Source organism: Pinus tabuliformis, chromosome Q (genome assembly GCF_031772625.1).
Source record: "Pinus tabuliformis cultivar Carrire ecotype Pingquan chromosome Q, CPIR1, whole genome shotgun sequence".
Classification (NCBI taxonomy): domain Eukaryota; kingdom Viridiplantae; phylum Streptophyta; class Pinopsida; order Pinales; family Pinaceae; genus Pinus; species Pinus tabuliformis.
The window spans coordinates 1,498,743-1,510,556 of NC_142296.1; the positions used below are offsets into that span (position 1 = coordinate 1,498,743).

The window sequence follows — 11,814 nt, forward strand, 5'->3', positions numbered from 1 at the left end:
TACACATTTAATATGAGTAGAGAGATTCAATGAAAAAACTAGCAAAAAAACACATTATAGTGAGCTGTAGAATGAATCTCTAGATTCAATAAAAAGAGTTATATAAAATTAAAAAATCTTAAATAGAGTGATTTAATTCTAAGTTTTAATAATTTACTATGATAATTAAAATAATTAAATCTGGTGTATCTTGACCCATAATGACAATAAACATTTAAAAGTTACTAATTTTCCAAAAAGAATTAATTCCTATTTAAAAAGAAAAACAAGACACATAAAAATAGCAGTTCCTTATAAAACAGTCATATAATTTAAAACAAGACACATAAAAATAGCAGTTCCTTATAAAACAGTCATATAATTTTTACAGGAGACAACTACATCATAACGCGAACACTATAACCCATTTCGGTTGTTGCTATACATTGACAAACCATTTAACCAAAATATTCCACGGTGAAGATTCCAATATAATCCATTCTAATTCATTCCGAGTATTTAGACTGGCTGATTTGATTTATAGTTGTCAGAACCAGAGCAATGATGATCGGATCACTTATGGCGTAAATTAGCTGCTGCGTCTTCTAACATCTGCTTGGCCGCCGCCTGGCTACTATTATAACCTTGTTCTCTGTTTTCAAGTTTAGAATTATAGGACGAGAAGAACTCTTTGTTTTCTTTCTCCAATTCATTCCACACTGCAAATTACAATTGTTCACCAAACCATTCAAATTAAATTATTCAACGAACCACTCTGCTAAGATCCTTTAATAAATATAAAAAGAATTTCAATGCAATTCATGTATATGCAGGGTTTATAAGTATAATGAAATACGTACCTGTCATGGTTACTACCGGTTGGATATTGGCGTGTCTTGAAAGCGCCTCTACGCATTCTTGTTGATCCATGTTGAACACCAGACATTTTTCAATCAAGTGTTGCACCTACAATACAACAATATTGAATACAAAATTAATCGTCTAAACAAGAAATTGATATTTATCAGAATAATTTGTTACAGTCTCTCACCAGGAGAATATATGATGAAGAAGATGATGCTGCATCGGGGTTGTGAGGGAGATCTGGTGCAGGTGCCTGCATGTTAACGGTTGCTAGATCTTGATCTTTCTTTCTTTCCTCTTTTGGGACAAACTGGCGTACACATAGAGTATTAATACATTGTAAAATGAAAACGATTCAATTGGCATAGAAAAGGAGAATCTGAATACTTGGTAGAATGAAAACGATTCAATTGGCATGCACAGGAGAATCTCAATACTTGGTATAATGAAAATGGAATCGTTGGATGGTGGCCGGCCCTCCAATTATTTAGTTAAGTATTTTGCACACCCACGTGACTACTGCAAAATGATTGGCTCCAAGGCGATAGAGTTGGATTGTTGTTAATGTGTTTTTTAACCAGTAATGCACGTGAAGAGGTTTGTCCAGGCAGGGAAATGCCACGTGGTCGGTGTTCATGACTAAACAAGTCATAATCCTTCCTTCCCAGCCACGGTTCCAGCTGTCTTTCCCGTCAAATGCTATAACCTTTTGATGAAAAGAATTAAGCGCACCACGTCATAAGAAGTTGAAGAAAAACTAGCGGAAAAACCACAAAAAGTTCCAGCTGTCTTTCCTGTCAAATGCTATAATTTTTTGATGAAAAAAATTAAGCGCACCACGTCCTAAGAAGCTGAAGAAAAACTAGTGGAAAAACCACAAAAAAAGAGGGTCATATATAAAATATATCTTATGATTTCATAAAACACAAAGAAATTATTCATTAATCAAACTGAATTTTTAATTTCTGTACTGGTTATGTTGATGTAGTCCATAGACATGGTTGGAATCTTGTGATAGTGACAAATGTACAAACGAAGAGATAATTACTCACCACTTGCATAACAATTATTTCCATCTAATCTAATTGAAAACGAATTTATATATACAAGTTATCTCAATGTCCTTATCTTTGCGATAATTGTGAAGAAAAATATGTCTTCATCTCTGCAAACGAATTTATATATACAAGTTATGTCAATGTCTTTATCTTTGCTATAATTGTGAAGAAAAATATCTTTATTTTTGCTATAATTGTCAAGAAAAATATTCCAAAGGAAAATTATTTTTAATAGTTGTATCTTTACATGACAAGTTATATTTCCATGAATATGAAATTTTTGTTATAATTACTACTCATGGAATATAAAGCTCCCTTGTAAGATGTTTTGACAGAACTCCAAATTTCTCTCCATACCATATTAAGCTTTTGGACACCACAAACCTTGAAATTAATTGGGTACATCAAACATATTGACTAACAATGACAACACCCATAATTTTATCTATACGAGAGTAGCATAAGACACCTATTGTTATGTATGTCCTATATCTATTTTTTTAATTATCATCACCAATTGTAGTTGACTGAAATTTGGAGGCAAACAACACCCACAATTTTATCCAATGAGAGTGGAGCGAGACACCCATTTTTATGTATATTCTATATCTAATTTTCAAATTACGATAAGCAATGGAGGTACAACTAAATGTCTAGGGAAACGTGAAAATGTCAAATTACAAATGGGTGAATATTGTCTCCAAACTTATATGTTTTCCATTGAAATGGGTGGTTGTGATTTAGTTCTTGGGGGAGAATGGTTATACACTTTAGTGCTAGCCACAATGTATTTCAAAACATTATACATGATTTTCCAGTACGAAGGGAAAAAATATGCCCTCAAGGGGCTTACCTTAGGTTCCCCAGAAAATATAACTTCTCACCATATGGAGAAATTGTTGAAGAAGGGCCCCTCGAGTATTATTTTTCAACTCAATGCCATATAGGTAGTTGACACACACCACGAGAGATTCACCATAATTTGGAGTTGGTTCTCTCGAATGTAAGAGAATTCTTCTATGGATAAGAGGGTCCTGTCTTTGATATATCCAAGATTAGAGATAAACAGAGGGACATATCCCTAGGTTTTCTTCTACTAGATATAACACATAAGTTCTTTCAATGTTACCAAAAATTGAGAAGGATCCTGCCTCTATCCAATAGTTGTCCAACATATCTAGGCTTGATGCAATCACTAGCTTTAGATCCTAGCTCTACAACTATCATTAGGGGAACTTTGAGGTAAAAAATGGGCTTCAGAATGAAAGGTACTAACAAAATCAAATGTAAAATATTCAATAAGATTCAAGATGATGATATCATTCCCATGGGTAGATGTATTTGCAAGAGAAAAAGAAAACTACTTTTTAAATCATATTTTAGACTTATTTTCTTATAGGTTTCTCAAATTTCTAGTGTGGGCACTCATTGGATGCAGAATTAGATTTTTCATCCATCGAGTGTTGACTCTACATACTTTGGAGTAGATCCACAATGAGAAAATTGAAAATAAACATTTTTAAAAACACGTTGATCCTGATATTGGGGGGAGGCCCCCAAGATCTGAAAAATTGAAATTGCCAGAAGAAAAAGAGTGGAATGCCCAATAAACAAAACCATAAAGATTTTTTTTTATTAAAACAGATAATAACTATAAGGATTACATTGTGGTGGACAAAACTGTCCTTTTACAAAATTCAACTTGTTACTTATAGTATTTTTCAGTTACAATACCATGGGTCAATTCCATGGGTGAATGAATACCATTGGTGGATGTCACAATACCACGGGTCAATTCCATGGGTGAATAAATACCATGGGTGGATGTCACAATGCCATGGGAAAATACCATGGGTGGATGTCACTAACAATACCATGGGTGGATAAATACCATGGATGGGTGCCACTTACAATACCATGGGTAAATTCCATGGGTGGATGAATACCATGGGTTGATTCCATTTTCCATTCGGATCATTCGTCCCTCCTTAGGAAGCAATGATCCCCATTGCGTGACGTTCCCTTCTGCGAAGCCTTTGTTGAATATGAAGAGCCACTGAAGAGAAGGGTTTTATGTGGTTAACCCATAACCATGATGATCGAAGACCCAAGGATAGAGATATCATGTAATGCTTGTGACCAACTGTGATACTAACAATGTGCGGCCTAGCAAATGGACTTCGTGTTAGAAAAATATTATATATGACAGAGAAATGCAACACATATGATATGCGGAAAAGCACAAACACATAAAATCAGAGAGACACAGATATACGTGGTTCACCCAGTTTGGGCTACGTCCACCTCAAACAACTAGTCCTTCCTTTCTATTATCCAGCAAAATGATGAGACACAACCTACAACAGATCTGCTGTAATATCCTCTATTTTCTCTCACAGTCTCACCTATTTGTTTCTCGCTCTGAGAATATACATCTATTACACAGACTCAATACAATGCCCTCATACAAAGAGAGGAGCTGCCTTCTAGGGAAAAAAACCCTAAACTAAACATAAATTCTACTGTCAGATCATCTGCCTAATGAACGACCCAGATTGACTAGAAATTACTATACTTTTACAAGGCAATTTTACATCTATTTTTAGCTTTGGGGGTGTTGCCCCCGAAACCCCCGCCAGGGGACTGCTAGCCCCTGGACCCCCTAGTCGGGGGGGATTAGCCCCCCCGGACCCCTGTGGGGGGGACAAGTCCCCCTCGCACCACCCCTCCTGCGTGGAGGGGTGTACAGTCTTCCTGGGGTACACATCCAACTGAAACAAAGACCTCTAAATAAGCATGCTCCACACCCAACACTTCGATGAAGTGTGGGTTTGTGAATGACCCATAACCATGATGAACGAAGATCCGAGGATAGAGATACCTTGTAATGCTTGTGACCAACTGTGATACTTACAGTGTGCAATCTAGCAAATGGACTTCGATGAAATGTGGGTTTGTGGATGACCCATAACCATGACAAACGAAGATCCAAGGATAGAGATACCGTGTAATTCTTGTGACCAACTGTGATACTAACAGTGTGCGGCCTAGCAAATGGACTTCAATGACAATGATTTTTTACAGTTGACCCATAACTATGATGTTGGTTATTGATGAAGTAGCAGGTGCCTACATAGCCTAGGGTGGGAGGGTACATCTCCAAATAACCCAAGCCAAATTCTGCTATGCTGAAACTAATGAATGTGAAGCAGGTGCCTACTAAAGTGGGGTGGGAGGGCACATCTCCAATGGGAACCCGCTTTGAATGTTGCTCCAGAATTAAAATGGACATAACTTGGTCAATAAAACTTAGAATATTTATTATAACTTGTTTTTTGGAAGCAGAATGACCATTTTGCATCTTCCCATGTGTTGGAAATCCTTATCTGGACACTCTAGAATCTCATATTCGCGTTGCAATTTTTTCGTCGTCACAAAAGTTCTAAAAAAATAATTGATTTTAAATCAGCAATATCTCCCACGTCCGAACTCCAATTCAACCCTTTTTTTTGAAATTGAGTGATTTTTCAAGAGGAGCTCAGATATACTATCATTTCTCTAAAATTCAGCACAAAAATTTCAAAAAATGATAGGAGAGTAACCGTCCACTAGTTGTCATCAAAAGAAAATTCTACAACATAGCTAATTTTAAATCGGTGATATCTCCCTCATCCGGACTCCGATTCGGCCGATTTTTTTTTTGAATTTGGGTATTTTTTTGCAAGGAATCCAGATATGTTATTTATTTTCATAAAATTTTCACCAAAAATTTCAGATCTGATTTGAAAACTCGCCGCCCAAAAACATTCATGCAGAAAAATGAAGAAATGAAAATTATTCCTACTTGGCCCAAGAAAGTGCTCTGTGGAGGTCGTAGCACATTCCTGAAGTTTGTTGAATATTGCTGCAAAAATTTGAAACTGAAATATGCATGAAACCCTCATTCCCATGGAATCGTAACCTGCTCTGATACCACTAATCTGGATCTTGGGAGGAGGCCCTCAAGATCTAAAAGATTGAAATGGATGTTGGGGGGAGGCCCCCAAGATCTGAAAAATTGAAATTGCCAGAAGAAAAAGAGTAGAATGCCCAACAAACAAAACCACAAAGTTTTTTTTTTACTAAACAGATAATAACTGTAAGGACTACATTATGGTGGACAAAACTGTCCTTTTACAAAATGCAACGTGTTACTTATAGTATTTTCAGTTACAATACCACGGGTCAATTCCATGGGTGAATGAATACCATGGGTGGATGTCACTTACAATACCATGGGTGGATAAATACCATGGGTGAGTGCCACTTACAATACCATGGGTGGATGAATAACATAGGTGGATGAATACCATGGGTTGATGCCATTTTCCATTCGGATCACACGTTTCTTACCCACTCTACATAATTTTGAGTAGATCCACACTAAGAAAAATTGAAGACACATGAAAAGTGCATTTCTTTTGTATATTTTCAATTTTTCTCGTTGTGGATCTATGCAAAAGTGTGTAAAAAGAAACAATAATTTTTTGTATATTTTCAATTTTCCTCCATGTGGGTCTACTCAAAAGTATGTATATTGGGTACTCATTTGATGTGGAATTTGATTATGCATTCAATGAGTGCCTAGACTTGAAATTTGAGTAAACCTATTAGGAGAAATTGAAAATACAATTAAAAATGTAGTTTTCCTTCTTTTCCTTTAAAAATTCATAAGTCGTATTTAATTATGTTTACTATTATTTTATTACTTTCTTTAAGAGGTTCACTTTACAACTCAAAATTCCCATAATGGTTCTTGCACAGATAAACAACAACGTGTGCCCTCTTTAACCCTAATTAACATGAAATAATTAAATTATGATCACAACTAATCTAATACTCTTAGGTTAGAATTGGATCTACCAAGTTGAAACTTGAAATAATGAAAATCACATCCATTAGAGGGGGGTAAAATTATAGATATATATTATAAACATGAAAATTACGACAATTTGATAATACCTTAAGGCAATTTGAAGTGATTTATAGCTCCAAGTTCCTTTAATCCTCCTTAGCCTTTTCTCCAAATGTGCCTAAACCTACTTGTTATCACCTAAAAATGTTAGGTCCATATAATACTAGTGTAGCTCCCATATTGTTATTGTTGTCCCCATATAAACCCTAATATTGTTATTGTTGAGTAGATATTGTTATTGTTGTACCCCATAAAAACCCACTATTGTTATTATTGAGCTCTTACATTATTATTTTTGAGTTTTTGTGTTCAGAATCTATTCCACAGTAGCCATATTTTAGAATCGATGTTTCGAGTATATAACAAGGCTCATCATCAGGATGCTAAATGTCGATTCTAAAATATGGCTACTGTGGAATTGATTCTGAACACAAAAACTCAAGATAACATCCACATAAATCTTCAAACAAGCATCATTATTGTTATGTAGGCCCTAATTACATTTTGACCTTTTAGACTCGGACCTATATATATCAAGGAGGTCTTATCATTTGAATCATCTAAGAATTGCTCATTTATGTGATGTAAAAGGAGGTTTCCCCTTGATGAGGCTTATTTTCAAGTCATTGACCTATATTTTCTTATATTTTGGGATCTAGTTACATAACATTTGGTATAAGAGCTTTGGATCATAGGGTTTTGCTGCTTCAAACAGGTCATATTGTTATTTTCACTATAACTTTTTTGTTTTGTTTTGGAAAGGCTTCATAAGCTGAAAATTTCACCATGAAAATTTGAAATCTTAATGAACTTCAGTAAAAAATTTAGCTCTTCGTCCGCTATATTTTCAGAGATATGTTCCAAGGAATTTAGTGTTTTTGCATGCTCCATAATTCAGTCTCAAACAAGTGACCTAGGGAAAACCATCATAACTTTCTCTTCGTACATCAAATTTGAATTTTGTAAAAAGTATCTAAAATTGCATGAACTTTAGTTTCTTGAGGATAGATTTCAGGGTTTAAAGATGAAACAGTGATACATGGCAGTCTGTACAAGTTTGCTATACTGAACTAGTGCATAATCAGGTCATCGTGGGATATTTCGTATAACTTTACCTTGAAGAATCTAATTTTAGTCTAGCTTGTGGGTTGGAAAGAAGACACAGAAATCTACCTCAGGATGACATTTTAGACCTTGGGAGTTTGAAATTACAGAGATAAAATAGTTTCAATATTGAGCTCCTAAAGGCAAAAAAGATATGTTTATTTTTTTTAAATTGCATAAGCGCTCCTTCAATGCAAAGCTAACCAAAGTCATCTTACAATTGGATCTCCCTTTTGCATTTGGTGAGAATACCACCTCGTTCTTTAGTATTGGATTTCTTCTAAACATAATTACACAAATACTCTCAACATATGTGGGGCTATCAGGCAGATTAAGAGGAGAAAACAAAGGTCAAACTCAAACTTATTATCAAACATACATCAAACATATATAAAAAATTAAATAGTCTACACATGTAATTCTTACATTGTTTGATGGTTTTGGATTAACTCCACCATTTTATTTACCCACATTCATGTTAGTTTTTCATTCCATTAATTCTTCAACAACCGCTTTCAATTTTCCAAGTTCCTTGACTTTTTCTCCCAATATCTCTTTTGCTTCATGCAATTGAAGTTGATAAATAAAAGAACAAATAAACTATCTTAGATGAGGACATGGAAATGTCAGATAAATAAATAAAAGAAGTGAACTCTATGGATCCAAATACATATCAAAGCTCTATCAAAAGAAAGGCGAGCACCAAAATCCAGCGAAGAAGAGCCATGAACAGATAACCCAAAAAGAAAGAAAAAATTCCAAGAGATATGGAGGATGATGCAAAAGAAATGGATGTAGAGTAAGTAACTGTGACAGGTATAGTAGAAGAGCTAAAAGAAAAAAATTGCAAATAATAACGGAAAAAATGGTGTAGATGTGGATAACCCATCACAAGAAATAAACTTTGTGGATCCAAATATAGATCAAAGCTCTATCAAAATAAAGGCACCAAAAACCAGCCAAGAAGAGCCACAAGAAGACAAACCAGAAGCAAAAAAACAATTCCAGGAGATACCTAGGATGATGCAAAAGAAATGGATGTGGAAGAAGCAACCTTGGCAAGCATGGTAGAAGAGCTAAAAGGAAAATATTTGTAAACAATCCTGAACAAATAGTGTAGATGTTGCATCAACCCTACTTGAAACTCTATAATCATAAAGGGATGACCTCTTAAAGATAAGGTTAGTCAAGATATGGCATCCAAAATCATAACTTCAAAGAACCCTCAAAGCACCTCAAGGAAGCAAAAAAGAATGGCAAAAAAAGAAACAAAAACCTCATACAAGAAGTGAGCGAGATGCTAGCCAATTCAAGTAAGGTGGCTCTCATGACAGATGTATTCCACTCCATTCCCCATCATTCTCAATGAAATTAATCACATGGAACATTAGGGGCCTCAACTAAAAAGGAAAGTTGAGGCTCCCAAAAGGTTAAAAACATAAGGAAATCCCTTTAGTACTCATACTGCAAAAAACAAAATTCTCCAACGATCGTGTAAGTGAAATCCTAGAGAAATGTTAAAAAGGTAGTGCTTTAGTGGAATTGGATGCAAAAGGAAAAGTAGGAAGGCTAGCTCTTATATGAAATCCCATGGAAAGTACCATCACTAATATAACTATAGCCCCATGCATTCTTTCAGGTCATTTTCAATTCAAAAGTTTTAAATCAATAGGTAGAATTACAAATGCATGTGGTCTAGCTCTATTGAATGATCTCCACTCCATATCTTTAAAATACCTATGGATAATAGTGGGTAACTTCCACATCATTAAATTGATGGAAGAAAAAAAGGTGGCTTGCAATAACTAGAATTTGATGCGTAGCTCTTCCTTGACCTCATGCAAGACCTGCATGCCACATATGAAAATACTATACATGGGATATTTACTTGGAGTAATCGAAAAGGTGGCTGCCCTCAAATTACTTCCAGATTTGACATATTTTTGGTCTCAAAAGCTGCTCAGGACAATGAGACCTTTGTGGAGGTTTTAATCCTTCCCTGTTGCATATCATATCATTGGCCTGTAAGCTTGGAAGCACATATCAAAGCAAGCCCCAAAAATAGACCCTTTTGCTTTGAAAGCCTTTTTCTTAGGGATCCTTCCTTCTTGGAAAATTCCAAATAATGGTGGTAGGAAGCCACTCCTCGACTGGGCTCAATTATGCACCAATTCTAGTAGAAATTCAATTTCTTAAAAGCTCAAATAAAAAAATGGAATAGAGAATATATTTGGAACATCCACTAAATCAAATAGGAATTAGAGGATGTCATGGAATAAGTCCAACAATGCATTATTCTTGAAGCTCGATCTGACAAATTAGTTGAGGAAGAAAGTGAGCTTCCCACTCAATTAGAAGAAGGTTGCATTTAGGAAGAATTTCTCTGGTGCCAAAAATCTCACATAAGATGGCTTAGGGAGGGGGGAAAACTCTATGTTTTTCCACAAATCCATGATCAAACACCACCATCACAACAAAATATTCTAACTTCAAAGCACTATAGGATATAAGCTTACAAAACACGAAGAGTTCGAAGGATAATTAGTTGGTTGAATTATATATAATAAATCAATTAAATTTAAAGTCACATTAATAATATAAATACTATTTGGTTAAATGGCAAAGGTTACAAGTCATATTTACTATGACAAAATGAAGGACCAACAAGTATGGCCACCATGTACAACATAAAAAATGTGAAAATTGATCGAGGGTTGGGAAAGTGTATGTAAAATACACTTGCATTTTTTTAATAATCAATTCAGTTGTCTCAAAAAAACATATAGTTACATCAATATAAACTAACAACCTTACAATTGACCTTTATCTTTTAGAAACAAAGATGTCATCCATGAGAATACTTTTTCCTAGCTTGTTTTCAATTGTGCATAAATCTTGAATAGTCTAGGGTTCCAAGGGGAGTCCAAGAAGTTTTATCCATACTAGGGTGTCTGACATGGTGTCATCCCTAGCATAAGAAAGGAGTGGTGGGGTTTTATAGACAAATAAGACCTATCCACAAACCAAACTTCGTTTGATATAGAAGCTACATCTTCTTCATTCCAAAAGACAAAAAGAATGCATCTCTCTTGCTACTATGTGAGTGGCTAGTATATAGCATAAACTTGAACTCCGACTATACTTTATCTATCTCCTAAATTAGTCCATCCATACCCTCTTGCCAATAAAATTTCATGCCAAAGTGCATCTTGAAAGGTCAAGATTTGGTTGACTGCAATATATTCCCCCACAACTAAGAACACATTTTTCCTCAACTTCTAATGACTTTACATCATTACTATTTCCAATGAACCAAAAACCTTCCTTAGAGGACAAGAAAACCACATGTTCCTTATACACTCCTTGAACATCACCTTCTGTCAATAGGTATAGAGGGTTTAAGCACATAGGAAGACGTTCGTTTTTCTAAACATAAACTCTCAAATTGAAAGAATTGGTTAGGGACAATACACCCATAGCCATGTCCTACTTAGGAGGGCCCTTATAATTGTCCAAAACATGGAAATATTAGCACTTGTACCACCAATCTTATCACTACTCATAGTATTTGACCAATTTAAAAAACCAATGTGAAAATATTCTTAATCATCTTAAAGATCATGTTATTACATTATCCATAGACCCGTTTCCATAAATCTTCTAATATTTTTTTACAAATTAATTAAAAAATTTATGTAATATTTAAACAACATATCATTATCATTCACTCACTTTGCAATTTCCTTTCCCACTTCAGCTTATGTTAGCTTTTATAAAATGAGAGGGGAAAATGAAAAAAATAATATTTTTTTAAATATGAGGGAAATTGAAGAAACTAATAATTTTAATAAAATA

The 11,814-nt window shown here is 34.8% G+C and overlaps 1 protein-coding gene across 1 annotated transcript; it reads right to left on the minus strand.

Moving 5' to 3' along the window:
* Nucleotides 1-319: 319 nt before the first annotated feature.
* LOC149217966 (uncharacterized) lies at nt 320-1,277 on the minus strand. Its single transcript, XM_089382324.1, has 3 exons — nt 1,031-1,277; nt 840-945; nt 320-698 (listed from the first exon to the last, which is right to left on the minus strand). Exons 1-3 carry the CDS (start codon nt 1,100-1,102, stop codon nt 553-555), a joined length of 324 nt encoding a protein of 107 aa, XP_089238450.1. The 5' UTR covers nt 1,103-1,277; the 3' UTR covers nt 320-552.
* Between the last annotated feature and the right edge of the window lie 10,537 nt (nt 1,278-11,814).